This window comes from Sinohyriopsis cumingii, chromosome 15 (genome assembly GCF_028554795.1).
Source record: "Sinohyriopsis cumingii isolate HCF-2022 chromosome 15, ASM2855479v2, whole genome shotgun sequence".
Lineage (NCBI taxonomy): Eukaryota > Metazoa > Mollusca > Bivalvia > Unionida > Unionidae > Sinohyriopsis > Sinohyriopsis cumingii.
The window spans coordinates 137,193,900-137,215,460 of NC_142975.1; the positions used below are offsets into that span (position 1 = coordinate 137,193,900).

Below are 21,561 nucleotides of genomic sequence, written 5' to 3' on the forward strand. Positions count from 1 at the left end.
TCCTTGACATAGATCAGTCACTTGATAGCTGGTACTGGGCTTTGGCACCTAATGACAGTGTCCATTCCAGCTCCAACACAGTTTTGACCTACATTTTCTAACACTCAAACTGAGTAAAGTGATGTCTTCCCTGTATACTCAGACTTAGGGGTTGAGATACAGTGCCTTGCACTTGGTAGTGCCAATTCTAGTTCTAGTTCTATCAAAGATACACAGCTTAATGATCACCAGATTTGGTGATTATCGTGGAACAGCACCATCATCATTCCTGTCTGTCATGACCCAGTACTGGCTACATAGACTTCCCATTATCAGGGCTTGTGTTTTTGTAAAATGCAAACAGCTCTCCTTGTAGTATTGCGAGTTCTTCCCTCTCTTCAGATATTTGAGACATTGTTGTTTACGGCATGTCATCATTTACGACACATGATGTCATATATCAGATTGGCAGAAACTTATAAGATAAAACATATCAGTATTTGTGAAAGTATCTGCCTTAAAACCTGTGACAAAAATTGAGACTATTTATTCAAACGGTTTAGTTTTGTACTTTTAGATCAATGTATCTTATATATGCTATTTCTTTCTCTGATGTAGTAGCAACAGTACTTCAGCAAAATGAAAAGGACTTTACTGGAATTCTGATCTTTCCTGGTTTCTTCTTTCAAAACCTTGTCAGCTGGCAGAACAAAGTCTATTGCCCTTTCTGTTCTTATAAATTGTGCCAAGATTACTATGATTCTTCTCATAGAGATCCACTGACAAAAACACTGGTTGAATTTCCAGCCCTAGCCAGTTTGGGTTTTTGTTTGCAATAATTTCAAAACTTCTTTCCTTCAGTGCTGATAAATTCAGGCATAATTATTACTCAATGTGGCTGAAAATTTCTTTATCTCTTGGTTGTGTCATTTGACATTTTGTTTGGTTTATGTCATTTTGGAGAAATAGTTACCTCAGACTCAATGGCAGTTGTACCTCCTATCCCACCACTTTCATGTGAATTTTACTTCTCATAAATGTCCTTCCTTGCAAAAATAATGGTGTAAAATTGTTTAATCCAAACTTTACAACTGCTTCAGGTAAAGTGATTATAACATACATTTTGTCATTTAAATGTGATCACAGACTGTTCCTTTAGCTTAAAGCTGTAATTGATTTGCTTCAAATGCACCTCTCTACAATCAATTAAAAAATTAAAGACTCACATTCCATGCAACCAAGAGGTTTGAAATAAAGTAGATAGAGTTCGAGTGAATAGAATAAATGTAGAATGCTATGCAGATGTTTACTCAGCATTTCTATGAATTGTCGAGTTTGCTTATATCATTATATCCTTATGATGTCATCCGAATTTATGTTACCTTGTGATGTCATCCGAATTTATGTTACAAATGTAACTTTCTCTGCAGTTTAAGAATGTATTGGGTAAACAAATCATAATTTTTATGATTTTGGCTTGATGATATTATCATAATGGTCAGTTACAAGCTAACATTTAATTGTTGCTGTCTGAACATAACCATTTCCATGCTGGCATGCTAATATAGGAATAAAATTCAACTTAATTGATTACCTAGCTTATCTCGTTCTACGTCATTTCTTGAATGATTGGACCATTTTCTGTTATAACTATCTCACTTTATCACTGCACAGTTATAAATGAATTGATTGGATTAAAGAGTTCTTGTACTTTCTTTACCTTGTGTATAGACCCTGTTTGTAATGGGATCAGTCTGACAAGTCCACATTCTGGTCTGCAAAATCTCAGACAGACTGTCCTAACAGAATCAATCAGTCCTTGCTACATGGCACTTTAGCCTCTTCATCTTCATTTAGTTGTGCACCATTTTGGGTTAACCTTTTGTGATCTCTTTGCAACTAGGTGGAATGCCAGTCTCCTATCCTTTATCTGGCCAGCTTCAGATTCAAAGCTTCTGCAGTGTTTGGCTGAATCTCACTCAAATGATATAGATGCATATATCTTTCTGTGTGCCCTTCTGATTCCCAAAGTCTTGTAGAAATTGTGGAAATCTGAGTGTCTTCTATTATTGATTGCTCCCTAGAGGTGTGAAAATCATGGAACATTGACCGACTCAACTCTAGCAGCAGAGATTACTGTACAGTCCAGACTTCTTGCCTGCGGAAACAACCACATTTAGATTTTCCATCCATATCCTAGAACTGCTGAATCAGCATGTTGGATCTCAATCTGGCAAGTACTTTGGTGCAACTGTTTTCTGACTGACTTTATTTAAACTATGGGATGGTAGTCGGAGATCACATTTCCTTCAACCTCAGAGACTAGTCATCCAAAAGGCATTGATTGAGCCTTGGTGGGTCTGTATCTACAATACAATTGGCTACCTTCCCAGGTCACTCTGCAGCTCTGTAAATGTTTGGGCTACTCTAATTCTGCTGGATTTGCAAGAGCAAACATTGTTCTGAAAACTGCACTAATGCATTGACCCTATGATGGCCCTGGCCCATGGAAAATGCAACTCAAAATTGCTTCACACACATTAGGAGATTGGAGACAGGTACAAGTGTAGTGCAAGGAGATGTAACTCACCAATTGAACTAACATATTATGTTCAGGTAACTTGTTTAAAAAAGAAACCAAAATTTTGGCACAAAATGTTTCTTTATAATACTTTTATTATGGGGACACCCTCTAAAGTTCTTCTCAGTTACATTCCTGGAAGAGCATGCACATCCACTTCTGTAGTAACTGACAGTTAACAGGATTTGGCAACAGTTCCTTTATTCAAGAGGTCACACATTTATCATCTGACTTGCACCTCTACAAGCAGACAGCATTTTAGTACTTTGTTGCAAAAACATCCCAAAAGACAGTGTACATCTTCATTTTCTCCAGAAGGATGGATTTATGAGGTTGATGTTCTAATAATATATTTTAACTGGGTAAGTATTATTGAAGAAACATTTTAATTTTTGTAAAACAAATTGGTACAGTACATCTAAAAAATATATGCGGGTCATTACTGTTACATGTATTAGAAACTGGTTTAGGAGCTATGAAAAATACTAATTAGCAGTGGCATAAGCTAGACTAGTCACTACTGTAATATACAGGTAAAACCCATTATAATACGATGCTTGGGGTGCAAAGAATGACATAACAATATTACCAGTATTGCGTTAACACATTTTTTGAAAAACTTCCCTATTGAAAATGTGCATTGAAATTTCAGTGTCATCAGGTTTAACTATCTCTTGATCATATATTGTTTTATTCACCAGGTTTCATCAGACATCAAATATACTTCAGTTTTGAATTGTATACATGCCAATTTGGCAGAAACTGTGCACAGTGAAGTTAAGGCAACATTAAACACAGTGCTGGGATTATAAATCTGCTAGGGATACAAATAATCGGCTTTTCTGAGAGCATGTATTTAGGAAGTTAGAAAGAGAGGTCACCTTAAATTTAAAAAATGGGACCCATGCTGCCATCACATTGTAAGTAGAATCACGTTGTAATGAATCGTGTTATAACGGGTTATACCTGTAAGTATAGAATCCACAAATCAACATCATATTATTGTAAGTAAACTTTCCAGTAATATCAGATATACCCACAATTGTTCGGTTTTGCACAGTTCTTCCCGATAGTGATGACTCATGCTTATTTAATATGCAAACATTTTATATTTTACACGGCAGAGCAAACTATGGTATATATGATTTTTGTCTCACATTCAGAGGAGACCCCATGTGGCCAAATGGTCCAAGGCACTTGCCTTTACTGATCACTCACATCTCATCGCTGTTCACTTGGTTTAAAGTCTGTTGCCTGGCCAACACGGGTATGTGAGAAAGCTTGCCAATAGCTTTCCGTAGGTTGGTGGCTCATACCTAGGGTTTTCCCGCATTCTTCTCCACCAGATATACAGGCCACCTTGTATAGCCTATCATGTGCTGAAAAATGGCATTAAACCCCAAACAACAGCTATCTCCTGCAATGTATAGGCAAAACTTTGGCTTCACTTTTCTGATCGATTTGTTTTTTTTTATTTGTTGTTGTTGTTGTAGATGTCAGCATTGAGGTGCTGCATTTTTCTCAGACTCTCTGACACCAGTATTACAGCCAGTAAACTTTGACAGGTGTATTCGTCTTGGAGGGTATGACTTGGCATGGACAAAAGTTTTGGCATGTTTTCCTTTTTCAGGTAACTTTGTATGCAGTTATGAAACACGATATGGAATATTCATCTTAAATGGTATACCAGCCATGAACAAAAGTAGAATATGATAACCTACTTTTCACACTCAAGTTGTTACTTTTAGCTTTTGCACTTGGCTCAATTCTGAGACACTTTTATGTGCAGTCACAAAACCTGATTATTGTTTTTGTCATAGGAGATACTAGTCACCATTGAATAAAGTTTGTCACAGTGACCTGCTTTTTGTGCTACAGTTTTTGCATATTGCCCATTTTATCTGAATGTTTTGTGTTCAGTAATGGTACTACTAACCATGGACAAAAGTTGGTCTCATTGACCTCCTTTCATGCTATAGCACTTGCATTATGTTTTTGAATTTGTCTCGGTTCCTTGTTAACTATTGTTCACTCAGCCCAATGATCTGCAGTTAAGATCAGTTATTTGCTTTGGTGACTGTGCAGGCTTGAGATTATGGCATGGCAGAGCAGGTGTGACATAGCAATTTGTTGAATTCTTGTATGCATTAAAGTTTTAATTTATTACTTATTATTTCTATTCAGGTACTTGGACCCCATTCAATCCAGAAACAGTGCGTCTGATGATTGGTAAGTACTGATAACATATTTCATCAGTTATACTGTATGTTTGTGAAGAATTGAGACCTAGATGTGCTGGTCCATATGTGCCAGAAGATCAGGGTATACAACATTTTATTTTACTCTTGTTTTTAAGCACACCGCATAGTCCCCGATCACTTAGTGTGTTAAGCAGAAGTAGATACTGATCAGCAGTATTTGAAGTTGGATGTATGTCGTAGAGAGATGCATTTGTCACATTACAGTAAATCAGCAGCAGTACCTCAAGAATCTTGTTTTTAAGTACACAGATGACAATTAGTACCAAAAATTTCATTTGCCATGGAATCTAGATTTTGCAGTCAGGTTCCAGTCAGTACATAGACTGATAAATCAACCCCCAAATCTGTGTTCATACAGATGGACAATATGTGGGTCTGATGTCACCTGTTCATTAAAATGTGCAATTTTGCTGCATGCAAATCTTTCTGGAAGAAAACTATGTACACTATAGATACACCTGTAATTGGTAACAGCCATATCTAGTGCAAAATTCAAAATGGCCACAGGACAGATGGTTCTGCTATTCCATGTTGGTTTACAAGTCACTACACATATGATTTACTCCTGAAACATAATGTACTTGTCACCAAATGAAACCTTCAGCCAATGGTAGCTCCACATCTGCGAGAAATACTGGTAAATGTATAAAATGTACACTGATGTGTGCAGAAAAAATTGGCTTCAAAGTTGTGCAGATTTTAATGAATAGGTGATTTCAGTCCTAAACCAAAATTCAGTTTTGTCATGGGTGAAGGGCTGATTTATCGGCCAAGTACAGAGTACCATATGATTGTTATGTATAATCGGATTGAAATCAAGAGTTTTTCATGAGAGATAATTGAAACAATATTAATTAGTTTTGCTTCAGTGCCCTCCCACCCCCATTTTAAATAATATATACTGCTTGCTGCTAACCATTTTTTGATTAAATAATAAGTAAACTAATGTACAAGGACTGTATAATCATAGTATTCAAGTTTATCAACCTTGCAATGGTCACTGTCATGGACCTTTTATGGTTTGGCTTTTCTAAGTTCTGGCTAATGGTTGGGTTGGGACAGGTGTAAAAATTCTGGGACAGTTGTCAGCACTGCTTATGTCCGAGACTGTACAATTCCAAGGGGTTTTATGATGAAAAATTACTATAATCAGATCTTGATTGAGTGTCCAACGCATAGAGATTTGGAATGAAATGTAAAATCATGATTTACAGTTTAAGTCTAGTATAGTTATTTTCCTCCCAATATTTCAGGTATGTTTGATCGTGACAATTCTGGGACCGTCAACTTCCAAGAGTTTGCATCATTATGGAAGTATGTGACAGATTGGCAGAACTGCTTCAGAAGTTATGATCGAGATGGCTCTGGTGCCATAGATAAAAATGAACTTAAAATGGCTCTGACGAGTTTTGGTAAGAGATTTAAATCCTTTTGTGGGTATTTCATACTAAACAAAGATGGCTATGTGTAAGTAGCCCTTTATTTGTGCTGTTCATAATTGGATGCTTGGTCCAAGAATATTTCAGAATTAGCAAGCATAACAATTTTTGTCTGATCTGTGAAGTATAGCTGAGAGTAGGTATCACTTTTTCTACTGATTTTGATGATGTTATTGGCATTGACATCAATGTTAAGTTTTTGCATTTGGCTTAGTTTTTCTAACTGTTGTATGGACAGTGACGAAACTAGACCAGATAAAGTCAAATTGATTGCGCTGGGTATTTAGAATTTACCTCGGTAGAGCGGGCAATACAAATCCTTCAGAAGTTTTGTATTTATTAAATGAGGTCAGAGTGACCTACTTTCACACATGATTGTGTTGGATATTGGGAATATACCAGTATTCTTAGTAAAACTTCCAAAATGTTGCATTGTAACAAATTGATTACAGCCAGGATTCATGTGTTCCCAGTGAGTGTTAATGAATTGTTTTACTGTATTTTATTGCATTTGTTTCAATATAAGTAACAATAATCCTGTTTGATTATAGCCTTTTTTTGTAAAGTAGCACTCCACAGCCATAACTGATTCACTCATATCAGTTCTTATGTTTTTTCTTTGAATATGTTAACAGATTACAGTGTGTTAGGGGTGCATTCACTAATTCACAAGTCCAGCCCTCCCATACAAAGAAAGACATTCACTGCCTTTAGCTTTTTTAATAACAATAACAAAAGTGTTAAAATGTCATTTGCTTGCTAATACAGAAGTCAGTCAAGAGGTGTCTCCTCTTGAATAGAGGGATTGGGACCAAATCCAGTCACTTGACAGTTACTCATGCCTGGTCAGCATTCTCTTACAAGAGGATTTGTAAATACTGTTCACTTAAGTAAGCAATCCTTTGGAGTTTTCTTACTTCAGAGAAGTATCTTCCATCTAATTTATTCTTAATCTCACTCTCTTTTTTTTGTAAACAAATGTTAACACTTCAGTTGTCAAACTTTGCCAGATAACAAGCTAACTTGCACCATCCAGATTGCCTGGTCTATGACCTATGGTACTTACAATTCATCTCAATACCATAGCTGCCAACTGTCCTGTATTTTGGACCTGAATACGGGTGTACGTTTTTTTGGCAAAAATACGTTTTTTATTTTTAAAAAAATATTAAAAAAGTTCCTTGCAATTTTCAGTTTAGAACGGGCACTCGGTTCCATTCTGCTGAAAGAAATGTATCGCATGTATATAGGAACACAGTTCTACAATATGATTGGTTCATTTGAAATCGAGGCTACAATGCCTGTCTTTATCCGCCATATTGGATTTCGCATAAACAGTTACCGCTGTCACTGTATCTCATTTTTGTAATATTCAGCTTTTAATCATGTTGAATAGGAAAGCAGAATATTCAGAATTTTCTCCAGGAAAGACAAAACAAACAGAACTAGAAGGACAATTGTGCCGTCTTGTTTAGATTTGTCAAACCATCTAGTAAAGGAGAAAACTCTACAGTTTGCAAGTTGTGTAACGTGATTTCGCTATTGGGCGCCTATGAAATAAAGAGTACGAAAAAGCTAGTAAACATCAGCTTGCTGCTTCATCATACACAACTCAGCCTGAACTTACGACGTATATAAATACCAGAGAGAACCTTGATGTAATTTGATCGAAGTTCGGTTTATTAAATTTCTTTTGGAAATTAACCTTCCTCTTTCTGTTACTAGTGTTGCTGGTGATTTATTTCGCACACGTTTTCCAAACAGTAAAATCGCAAAGGATTACTCTTATGCTAGAACGAAAACAGTTAAATAAGAAAATCACACAGAATTGAGATCATCGGTGAAAGTTGATACATTCAAATTGATAATGATTGGGAAAAAAAATAGGGTGTGGAAAAGGCTACTATAAAAAGTATGTGTCTGAGTGTGTTGCACTCATGCACCTTCTGAATGGGCACCCGAATGGAATATGGTACAACACGTGCATATTTGACATTAAATAATTATGTAAAGCACTGTCCTTCTTTTCTGATGGTTGTATATGTTGTAAATAGTTACATATACACAAAAATTTTAAAAATCAGTATTTGTTCCTGAAAATCAGTATTTTTGTCACAAGAAGTCAGTATTTTTTTATTCCGGGGTTGGCAGCTATGCAATACTCTACATATTTTTGTAAGCTCTATCCAGTAAGTGATCATTTATTCCTAGTAATATAGACATTTCTGTAATTTTCTCGAGCATTTAACATATCTATTTATAGCATTCACTTAGCACATCACTTACCATCGCACATGCCCTTCTGGGTGCATGCGATGTAAATCCAATCAATCAATCAAAAGCACATCACTTTTCTGTCATCTCTTGTCTGTGTTATTGCATTGCTGTCTTTCACTGCAGTTATCAACAATAATTGTCAATATATATTGGGTGGGAGAAGATTAACTCGACCTATGTAAATTGTATGTGGGTGGCACTGGCTATGGCAGCTTGCTATTCGTTGACACAGGGTACCAATATCAGATTTTTGATACCACTTAAAGTGGATGTCTGGAAATCACAATGCCCCAGCAGTGGATGGACTCCTAGCTTCCTTCCTTGTCCACAATACATTTCAATAATTCAGTCCTTGCTACCTTTGCACAGGGTTCCCATAGTCATTGAATATACTGGGGAAAAATATTTGGTTGTGGAAAGTAATAGAAAATAGGTAAAAATAGTGTTATAGTGGCTGGATCAGATGGCTATAAGTAGACACTGTGATATGGATTGACCAATAACAATATTGTGCAGAAATTGTGTTACAAAGAAAAATTACCAAAGAGGATTCTGGTGAAAAAGCTGGTAAGAAAAACCTCAAAAGCAAATGAAAGTCAGACAGTGAAACTTTGATGATTAATTGAATTCCAAAATTGTGGAAACAATATCACACCATCACTTGAGAGCACTAACTTATAATAGACTGTTGTCTGTAATGTTGGTGGAACATGCACTTGTCGACTCAGACTTCTCCAACACTATAAGAGTATGAGATATCAAAGAGGAGAATCCTAAATTAGAGAAGGTTATTGATTTAGTTTTTCATGCATGTAAAATAGACTATGTAAATTATGTGTCACTTTATGATAAGGTTGGCCTGTTATCTTTGTTCCATTGACCCACTGTTTGAACGAAAGGGTGCCAATTGGCCCCAGTGGTTTTTCAAACCTGGATGAAACACTGCTGTGACATAGCGGGTGAGATGTTTTTCATACAGAGACATGAAATCCCATGTTTTGCTTTTGCTTTGCCTTAGATTCCTTGTCAATAAGGACAGATCTGATCTTGTTCCATAGCTTCATTTTAATCGCCTGTGCATGAATTTCAAAACCTCCCAGAATGTCAAGAACATTACTTGAAAATCATCTTGGTAGTGTCCTGCATCCAATTGTAGAGTCAAATGTCAGTCTGAGAATTTCTTATTCTCCAGGATTTAAATGTACAGCTTGACATTATTCTAACTGTCCTGAAACTTGTAGATGTTTTTCAATATTTTTTTCTGGTATTAAAGTTAGTACTGTATTTATTATTTGTGGTGATATATGAAAATAATGTTTTCATTAAGTAGCTAAGATAAAGATGGCATGTTGTTTCTGCATATTGGTGTTAAAAAACTAAATAATGAAAGCAAGGCACCATTTTCATCGGAATTTTACTGTAGTGTTAGTGTTGCTTTTTTTCCAGGATACAGACTTTCGGACCGTTTCTATGAGATTTTGGTCAAGAAATTTGACCGCCAGGGTAGGGGGACTATTCCATTTGATGATTTTATCCAGTGTTGTGTGGTACTGCAGGTAAGGTTAAAATACAGTGATTTTATTATTTGACATGGCTGCTATAAACTATGATTTTAGAATCCCAATGAGTAATGATCCATCCTCCCTAATCATGATGAAAATGTAATTTTTCCAAATAAAACTCAGAAATATCACATCCAGTTGAGTAATTTTGTTATAAAGACCCAGCAGCAAGCCAGATTTACTGCTTATAACAGACTAATCAAATAATGACAGTAATTTTTAAAATTGTAATATTTATGTCTGAAAATTGTTTTCCTTTGTTATATTACAATTTTTTGCCACCTATTTAAAATATACTTGAGCCTGTAGAGGTGAACTATCAGTCAGATTAGAAATTGAGCATCCAAAGTAATAACAAAGTCAGATGCAAGATCCCATCATTAATATGTGTTGACATTTACAATATTATACCACTGCAGAGCATCTGTAACATTTTAAAAGAATGCAGTTTTTGTAAATAAAAATTGTATGCTTATTTGAGGGATGTTTACTGTATACATCTTTAAAGAATTTTAACATCTGTAGCTTTCTTATTTTGCTTTGTAGGATGTTACAAGTTATTTTGAAGTGTTTATCTTGCTAATGTTTTCCTTTTGAAACTTTTTGTTGCCTTTACATTTTTAGAATGTAGCCTTCAGTCTTAACCATAGAACCAGTATTGTACTAACATCTGTTAAAACCTATATATATATACCTACTTACTTCTTCATCATCAGATGTGCCCTAGATTGTGAGGATATACCTATACTTCTGGTTTGATATAAATTGAATCAGGAGTAAGACATCCAGAGTAGTAATAAGTTCATGTATCAGATGCAAGATCACCTCATTAACATTCATTGATCTTACCTAGTATTAAACTTGTCCATAATTTAAGGTTTATAATAGGAACTAATGTTCCAAGATAATCCTAATCAGACAGGAAATAAGGCCTCTAGAGTGGAAGCATGTTGAGTCACTTATTCAGAGTTCAATAAACAAAGAGTAACTCTACAATTTCATAGCTCACCTACTTTCATTTGTCCCCAAGGATACAAATTTCAGACTAAAGTATTTGGATCCTTTTACAAGTAAAGATATAATTGCAATATTTTGCCTTTACGTCTGAACATTTAACCATTGTAAAATTTGAAATCTAGCATTGAATTGGTACTATATGCCCTGTACTGTGTTACATATTGTGAAATATGATATATCTACCATCCCACCTACCTAATGTGACATGGCTAAAAGAATAAAAAGTTTATTCTTTTCTGCCATATCAAAGCAGAGGTAATGAGTTGATAATAAATTAATGTAATATATATGTAGCACTTATCAAGATGCATCTCCTCAACAACTTTTGTGAATCTAGGTATAATTATATATATGCACAGGGTGCTAAAATCCTATTTGGTCAAGAGCTAAACAGAAAACCTTACCATAAGCCAGTAAAATATGAAATGTTGGTCACAGTGATGTTATTTTGTGTGAAAGTGTATGCTAATAACAAAGATTTAGACAACCATCTAGTTTGATCAGTCTAGCAAGAACAGACCTTGGAAAAGACATATAAAGCATTTTAACAAAGCCAATGAAGCATGAACTACAGGTCACAGTGACCTGCTTTTGTGATATGAGAGTCGAACTCATCAAAATGCATTCCCTCACCAGGTTTCATTGAATCTAACTATAACAACATATGTATATGTATAAAAACCTATTTGGTCATTAGTTAAATCCATACCTCAAGCTAAACCAGGAAAATGAGAAATATAGGTCACAGCTACATTAAGGATTCATTTGTCTGTATAATATGAAGGCCAAAGGCCAAAGACACTGAAAACAGTTTATGCACATACATTTCATTTTCTACGTAGAGAATTATTAAACATGGAGCAGGCATGTAATATGGTGTTCACAGTACTCATGTTGTATTTAAATTAACTTGTTTTTAATTCTTATTTTTAAAAAATGTTATATATTAAAATTAAAATCTGTATTTGTGTTTAACTTTCATCAGAATGTCAGCAGCATAGACCCAGATTGGCTACAGCATAATTCATTGTAGTTGCATTATGTTGCACAATATGGATCAAGATACAGGAATGTTCTTACAACCTTGATTAGATTATAGGAAATATAGAAAATCAGTATATCTGAAATAACTGTTTTGATCTTCCTCAAATTTTGTAAAGTTTTCCTTCTAGTTCCTGTAAGATGTTTCTATTTTTGAATGCATTAGAAAAGATTTTCTTATGTAAATGAGCATAGTTAGTGCTGGCATAAATTTTGTGAAAGGTCCATTCCTCATAAACTCCACAGTTCTATAAAATTGTCTGTCTTAATTTGATTTCAGACATTGACAAGTGCCTTTAGAGGATTTGACACGGATCAAGATGGGATCATCAATATTGGCTATGAGCAGTTCCTTAACCTTGTATTCTCACTGAAGAGCTGAAGACAGAAGCATTTTTCCATGAATATGGGAATTTATTTGCAATCTTAATTAGTTCAGCACTGAAACTCAATCTTTCTGTATATAGGCATTATCCTACCTAACATAGAAATTTGCTATAAAAACCAAATTTGTATGAAAATGTACAGGCTTCAATTTGTATGACACTAGCTTTATACATACTAATTGTTCATGTGTTTGTTTTAGATATAAAAACTTCTGAGATGTTTGGTTCATGAAGGACTGGAATTGGCACAGACGTATAATGCTTGCACCTGTGTTTAAGAATATAACATGATATAGCTTTTTTCAGTCTTTTTATGTACAACTGTATTATCATCACCTATCACAATTAGTCACCTGATGCTAATATGTCATTTTGTCGGACATTTAACTTGAAAAAGTTATCCAAATTCTTGTCAGATTTTTGTTGTTTACAGCAGAGTTGTAAACTCTAGCATTCGTGACTTTCCCTGCTTCTGGTTTTCAGAGACAGTTTTCAAATTAATGTTATAAATATTATTAACAAATTTCTTAATAGTCTTTTCAAAATGTCAACTGATGTCGCAATCAAATTCACTTTTTTTGCATAAATTTCAATATTAACTTTTTCATGATTTGTATTCCTAATTATCTTACTCTATGTTCATATTTAATAAAATTATATATGTTCCCAGTTTTCACATATAGTATCAATATGCTCTGTAAGTTATATACTTGCTTTTAGAAACTGTTGGTCTAATGCTGTTTGTAAAGGTAGAATTTAATATGAAATTTGGGCAGGTTAAATGTTAATCTCTGGTACAAGTACATGTTCAGAATACCAACAGATTCTTGTAGTACTAAAACATAAATATGATCAATTCCACATTTTTTTCCCCGAATAATGTACAGTTGTTGTAATTAATTTGATAATATAATATGCACCTTCTGTGGCAAAGTACAATTTTCTTTTGTTGGTTTTAACACATCAGTGACTATATTCTGCCAATGAAATGGGAGTTAAGTGCTCTTCCCCAGGGACACATCAAAGCTGGTGACCTGGGCTGGATTACAAGTCCTGCACTCGACCAACTGAACTACATAAGCTCCAAGCAAAGGATAAAGCATTAGTATCAGTGTCTGCAGATACTAATATGACATATATACTTAAAAGTATAGGTAACACAGCAGGGTAAGCAACATGTAAATGTTGAAATGCTTTTGTGATGTAAGGAGTAATTTTGAGAGATTTTGCACATTATCTTGTTTTTTTGGCTGAAAATGCTTTGCAGTTGTTTGTATGATTTTTTAGCCTTGAGGTTATGATTGTTTTGCAGTTGGATGTGGGAGTACTACGTGAAAATGAAAAAAATCAAGATAAATGTGGATTTTGAAAATAGTTGAAAGTGATATAGGTAGCAGTTTGAAGAAAATATAACAATATAAAATATTCACTACCCACATTAAACATGTGACTTTCTGAATTCATTGGTAAAGAAAAATGTACAAATGTGCTGATTTGGTCATTTTAGCAGACGAAATTCCAACATGCAAGATGTCACTGATGTGTTACATCAGTAAGTTGTCTGGCTTCTAGCTGTAATCTGGCTTCTAGTCATAATCTGTCAGTTTCTGGCTTTTTTTAAAGAGTTACCAGCAATTTAAAAAGGAGACCAGTGTGAGTACAATGACAAGGAAGAAAATATGTTTGTAATTATTTTGTAAGTTCGATTTTTCTGCTAAATTTTAAAATTATTTACTGGTACATTATGTGATGGCTAATTCGACTATCATATTTATTTTTTTGTGGTATGTGCTTTATATAGGTCAATATGGTATAGCTTGGCTGGCTGTCAATTGCTGACTGGGTTCTTAGTGAATGTGATCTAGGTTTGCTCATTGTCAGTTGCTAACTGGGTTCGTGGTGAGTGTGATATAATTTGGCATATTGTTGATTGCTGACAGGGTTGTGGGCTATGGGACAAAATGGTATAATATGGTTCATCTGTTGATTGCTGACTGGTTTAAATTGATTGACTGATTAATCCTTTTTACTCTCTGTACATATATTTTATATGACTGATTGACTTATTAAATAGAGGTTACTATTTTGGCCTACGACTATAAATGTTGGAATGAATATCTCCTTATGCCCCATCCCACTGTGATACACAGGTACATATATCTATCCTATCCTGCCAATCAATGATTTTTTTCCACACATCAATTTTATACTTTTTATGAAATGATAAATATGTGCCTGGAAGAACTCCCAAACTTGTGTTGTCAAATGCAACCGTTGATTGTAATTGATTGGGTATCATTCCTGATAAATCACGGCATTGAACAAAACTTGGTATCTGTTTATGCACATTGGGCTACACTCATTTCTAAGCTGCCTGTTCAGGAGAACTTTTAACTTGAATCCCACACCACCATTTCCTGCATGAAAGTGAAAATTTTAAGTTTACTTAAACTGCCACTGCTTTCAGCTTTACAAATTATATCTCCATGCAGTATATTTAGGGTGTTCCTTACATCATTCAGAATCACCCCTGGGAAATGTAGGTCACTGTGACTTTGTTAATTAAAGGTTAATTCTGATGTAAAAGTTTCGTTTTCCCCAGAAAATCTCAGACAATAGGCATGGTATGTTCATGGAACTTGGTCTGAACCACCTAAAAGTAAAGGGCATGGTGACTACTTCCCATTTAGTGTTGAATATTGTTCGCAGTTTTGTCTTGCTGGAAAATTTCTATATGTAGGTATGCTTTATAATGGAATTTGGTCAGGGTGTTCCTTGCATCATTTTAAACAAACCCAAGTGAAAGTTGGCTACAGGAACCTCTTTTCACTTTGATGACTTTGACCTAATTGTTAATGTTAATATCATGGTAAATCTCTTGTAGGCATTGTATGTTCATGGAGATCGATCAGAGTGTTTCTTGTATTTTGTTCTAACAACCCCATTGGAATGTAGGTCTCATTGACCTACTTTTCTTAAGTTAATGACTTCTGTCCAGGTTAATCTATCATAAAAATTTTGTTTTACTGATCTCCTGTTGTAGGTATGCCATGTTTTTGAACAGGATGTTCCTTGCACCATTCTAAACCATCTTTGCTGAAAGTTGGCCACAGTGCCCTACTTTATTTACACTAATGACTTTGTGGATGAAAGGTTAACTCGAGTGTAAAGGTAGGTCATCATGGCCAGCTTCCAGCTGTAGGCTTGGTACCTGTATGACAATTTATCAGAATGTTGTTTACATGTTTCTCGATTCTAAATGAAAGTAGGTCACAGTACTAATGATATTTTTGCTAGTAAATTATCTTCATTTTCATTGTCAGACAAACACTGGTATACATGCGAGCTTGTTGTCTTTGACACTTTTGTTTTGGCACATTCATGTTTTCTAAGCCACATTAGGATGCTTATCTTCCCACTTTAGATAAACTTCTTCTCCACAATTTCTTAAATTCTTGTTTTAATTCAGTTTGAGGTTGACCAAATAAATTGTCCCATATTGGGTTAAATGTTGCGGTCTACAATCCTACAATGAATTCTTTATTATATTTTAAAATACTGTTTTAATTTACAGAAACAGTTTGATACATTGGGATGAATGTTTTGATAGATAAAGACCTGATTTCACGTAGGGTTATTCACTTTCTGGATAAGTCTTTTTGCCCCATATTGGGTTAGGTATGAATGACTTGAATATCCTTCTTCAGTGTTATAGGTTTGATAACTTGCTGGTCAATATTCCTATCCCATATTGGGATAAAAATCTTAATTACTTGACCAAACCGGATTTCCACATGGGTATGTTTCATCACTGATCTGTATGGAAGACATTGGTTCAAGATCTTGTCTTTTTCTGTCCTTTCTTTTTATTGGCAATTTTCCAGGTTTAAGTATCATTCTATTCTTTTTGACATTATTGGTCCCACATTGGGATCAGTAATATACTTAGGCAAATCACTTATTGACAACATTTGAGTCAGTACATTATTTTACCAGATATTTGTTTGAATTGGGATTTGTTGCTTGATTTGACAGTATCAGTTTCTCCCACATTGGGTTTATTATTTTGCATGGCTGTTGCATTTTTGCCAAACAGGTACCATGCCTTGCAAGACTGAATACTTTGTCCCACATTGGGATCAGTATGGTTGATATTACTTGGGAGTTTAAGTTTTGCTATTTTTGCTGAAAATAATTGAGCCTTCCAATAAAGAAATAATATATTCATGCATAAGTAATGTTATCACAATTTAATATTTAATCTGGCAGAAAAATTGGTGTAAACAAAGCGTGTCAAATGTTACTGGCACAAAATGCAATTTACTCAAATAATTCTAAGACAAGTAAATACAATGCACTCAAATAATTCTAAGACGTATTTTTCTTAACCAAATACTTTATTGTACACTAAGTTCTGCATCATTTCCAATCCACTTGTTTTACTTGAACTCCTCGAGAAGCTTTGTCTTACTTTGTCAAACCTATCACCAGTATTAGATTAAATATCAAAATTCACTCTCAAATTTGGACATTTGTTTTTGCATAGTAAAATTGTCCAGATAAAGTTTAAAAGCTTTCTTGACCAACCCAGCTCATTTTCCCCATATTGGATTCCATATCTTACGTTTATCTCTCCCATATTGAGTTGTTATAGTTCAGCTATACCAATTTTCCACATTCGGTCCACTGTCTTTATTTACCATCCCATAAACCATCTGTTGCTTAAGTTTCATACTTAGCAGATGACATCATTCAAATGTGATTAAATTTCAAGGTCAAATCATGTGTCCCACATTGGGACAATTATTGTGATTGGCCAAAAATTGCATCTTTTATTTTGTTGTACTTAACAAATACACCTTTCCTACATTGAGACATATTCACATATTACCTTGGCCAAGATTTGTCAGGCATACCTATTGTCTAGATCAAAATCTCAGACATTGGATTTATTGTATTGCTTGGTCAAACATTTCGTCCCATGTTGGGATCTCTTCTTTTGGTTACAATGGCAATTTTTTTGACCCACATTGGGTCTTGTATCTTGTTTGGCCAGATCCATTTTCTGTTGTTGGCTTTGGAAAAATCACTTTCACTTTCTCTGTACTATGTTTTATTCCATGCTTTAAATCTTTTGTCTGAGAATAGCTTCATGTTCTTGTCCTATGATGCAGCACCTTTTGTCTTTGTTTGTAATTGTTTTCTCAACTGCGCCCAATGGTCAGACCAGTCCCATAGTTGCATCTACTTTGTTTGATTGTGTGTAGCACATGACCAGTTATGGAGAGCTTGAACCAAAATTTGTCATTATATAATGCATCAGATCAGAATTAATGCCGTTCATTCAACTTATGATTTGAATTATATAGCATAGACTGTAGTGCATTAGCTGTATATATGGTTAAGTGCATTACAGCTTGCTCAGTGTACCATCAACATTTAGGACATTAAACTTGCACTGCCTTCTGTAAGAAATATTTTGTTCAAAAAATTGACAATTTGCTTTGCATAGTCTCAGTAACTTCCCTTGGACAAACCCTTTGTTCTGCAGGAGTCTCGGATGTTATAGTCAACTTGTCCACAATTTGTTGATTCAGCATTATGCTCCATGGTTCCATTTAGCTTAAGATTTGTTATGGTTATCTTTTCAGTCCCTTATCCACGATGTAGAGCCATGGTGTTTCTGTGATTAGCACACCCAACTTACAGCCATAGGTTTGCTTGTTCAGTTCCTGCTCCAATGAGACTGTCTTGGGTCTTGTTATTATTCTGAGCACAAAGCACTTTACTTCCATTGCCTTGGCACTAAATAGTCTTTCATATGATGAATTGCTGTAAATCAACAGTCACTGAAACCTTTCTACGAGACCTAGTACTAGGATTGATTAAAATAAACCTTATTTTCATATCAGATCCTGAAAATGTCTTGCTTAGTTAAAACCTGTCATGAGAAAAGTAGTACATCCTTTCAGTCTCTGTGCAGAACCTATTTTCTCCCATTATAATCTCATATTTGACATGGCAATACTATCTCTTCCACTGTGAAATAGTATATATCAAATCCAGTCAAGGCATGGTAGATTTTTTTAATGCCTTTACTCGATCTTTGACAACTTTTGTAATGCCTCACATTGTCCTAAATAATATTATATTTGTCTGTGGTATTTCCCTTTTCTAAATTTCAGTAAATCAGAATTTATATTTGCTAAACTTCTGTATTGAAAGATTTGCAGTATCTGAAAACTGATTACAAGGATGCATGATTATGGATGCTTGTTGCCACCATTTGCACTAAAGTGCCATGTTTTGCAAAGGCTGTATACCAACAAATGAACATGGAGTATGGATATTGCTTTCGAGAAAAGCTCCAACTAATATTTAGTCCAATTTCTTTGTGCATCGCTCAAAGTTGGTAACAATTCATATTATGCATTTTTTCAAAAAAATAATCCCATGTATTGGAATAAAGTGATCTAATACGTTTTGGATAAAATCATCAGTGGAAAAAAATGGCTTTTGCCCATATGTAGTTTGCTGAAATTGTGTATAATTTTGGTAACTGACATAAGTCTTGGGACAGGAAAAATGATACATTTTTTTATGCCCAAAGACTCTTGCACTTAAAAATTGTAACCGTTTTTGTTGTCCGAAGACTTGCAGACTGAAATGTAAGATGTTATTGGCATAATTGCCACAAGTTACAGCTGAAGTGACTAGCTCTTATCAAGTGAATAAACTGTTGTACACTATTATAATTGCTTTTATATTGTTATTTTCTGTGCATATTTTCTGATTTCTCCAACATAGAAATGAAAATAAATGTAATTAAAACTAGACCTCTGGTCACATGGTAACCTATGACTTGAAATAGACCGAAGTAATTGCATACATTATGTGGGCATCACAACCCCTTGTTTATTTTTTTAAACAAATATATTGAGAAATTTTTTACTTGTTTATTTTATATACATCTCATTCTTTTAGATTGTACTGAGGATTAATAGGTGTTTGATTTTTTTTATTATAAGCAATTATACATGGTCATGTGATCCATATAAAAACTGTTCAATCAACATTTATTGCCATATTAAGGCCTAACTTTCCTATAACCTTCATATGTTTATTAAAGAAGTTAAAAGCTAAACTGCATCCAACTAGGTTATGAAATGTAACTTCACAACAGCAATCCAAACCAGTTAGATGTTTTATATACAGAAAATAGCTTGAGAGGAGGGAATTTTGACAGGTGGTAATACCTCTTTGTTTTATGACATTAATAAAAACCAACTAATGGTTAATAAATCAGAAGATTTAGAGACAATATACTCTTAGTGATTGCAATAGTCTAATTCATCCCAAAACATTTACATTAAATCAACTAGTCGTTGACTGTTAAATAGATATGCACAGTTAGATCCATTCAGTAGAAATTAGCATGATGATTAATGGAACAGAATACATGTAAATATTTACAGTTTCTTACTAACAAACTGCCATTAATATTTCCGATATTGTAAAAGCATTTGTTCTAAACCAAAAGATGTTTTTAATTCAGCAGGAGTATATTTCGTGACAGTGATTTAAACAAGATCATTCAGAATCGATGCATATAAACCATAAAAAGTGCAACTTTCACTAACCTTTTGTAATACTGCTACCACATTTTAATGAGGTATTTGCATTTTCAGGGCAGAAAGCATTGTATTTACTCTAAATAGTTTTAGCATAATAATGCATATTCTATGAGCCCTATCTATATTATGGGGTCTCCCCATAGCAATAACGATGGGTCATTATCCCAGTCTACGATGCTTATATTGTCATCAAATTTCATGATTGTCTTTTACGTTACAAATATTTTTCACATTCAAAATATATTTTTATAGTTCTCTGAAGCTTTTATATTATGATTCATCATGCAGACATTATTAATTAATTCAGAGTCCTTAATTCAAACTCAGTTTGTAATGTGAACATCAATATCAGATATCCTGCATGTCCCATCCAAAGCTAAACCAATATCTAAAGTAATTACCTAAAATAAGTTGCCTCAGTAATTTGTTTATTTTCACTCAAGTCTTCTGCATTTTTAACATACAGTATCATTTCTTTGGATAATACAATCCAGCACTTGCAATAGCTTACACCAATATTTTTGATAATATACATGCTTAAAATAACAACCTTAACAAGTAACAGCAATATTTTGTAATTCTTCATCAATAAAAATACCCTTTTCATTCTTTTTTATTCACAGTTGTTAACACATCATTAAGAAACAAAGAGAAGAGAAGGAGGCTAATTATATATCCTTGCTGCAATATCAATGACTTTCCAGGCAAACTTGCAGAACCTTGTGTAAATTGAGTACATTGTTTCTTTCTTTTTCTTGGCCAGTTGAGCTTAGAGTATGGATCACCATCTGTCATCTTTCTGTCTGGAGACAAATTTCTGACCTGATTTCAGTCTGGTTTGGAATATGGGCTTATATCATCACATTAGATAATGTCTCCAAGCATAATAATGATCTTGATTTTGATCAATATTATCAACATTTCTGACAAGTTATATAATGAGGTAATCTTGCATCTGATTGAGATTAATTGTTACAACTTGAGACTATATTTCTAGTCTGATTTTCTTCAAACTTGGAATATATGTTTATATCATCAAGGTATTGGACAGGTTTGATAATGAGTGACATACATATTAATGAGCTATTCTTGCATCTGATTGGTTGAGATTAATTGTTATAACTCTATATTTCTAGTCTGATTTTCTTCAAACTTGGAATATATGTTTATATCATCAAGGTACTGGACAAGTTTGATAGTGAGTGACATACATGCATATTAATGAGGTATTCTTGCACCTGATCGTCCAAGCTTGTTGCCATTCAGAAAATTATTTCAGATCAAATTTGTATCAGACTTGGAATATGGGATTACCAAGATATTGGATGGTTTCAACAATTAGTAAGATCTTGAATTAAATTAACTGAGCTTGTTACTCATCAGA

General features: G+C 34.2%; 1 protein-coding gene across 3 annotated transcripts in view; it reads left to right on the plus strand.

The window, feature by feature from the left end:
* The window catches only part of LOC149782871 (programmed cell death protein 6-like), a 37,045-nt gene extending 17,747 nt beyond the window's left edge, over nucleotides 1-19,298 (plus strand). For all 3 annotated transcript variants that reach the window (XM_089934405.1, XM_089934404.1, XM_089934406.1), the window contains exons 3-6: nucleotides 4,745-4,789; nucleotides 6,075-6,233; nucleotides 9,984-10,093; nucleotides 12,438-19,298. In XM_089934405.1, the coding sequence (XP_089790531.1) occupies nucleotides 4,745-4,789; nucleotides 6,075-6,233; nucleotides 9,984-10,093; nucleotides 12,438-12,539 (416 nt within the window). In that variant the 3' untranslated portion in view covers nucleotides 12,540-19,298. The remainder of the gene's footprint in view (nucleotides 1-4,744; nucleotides 4,790-6,074; nucleotides 6,234-9,983; nucleotides 10,094-12,437) is intronic.
* Nucleotides 19,299-21,561: the final 2,263 nt, after the last annotated feature.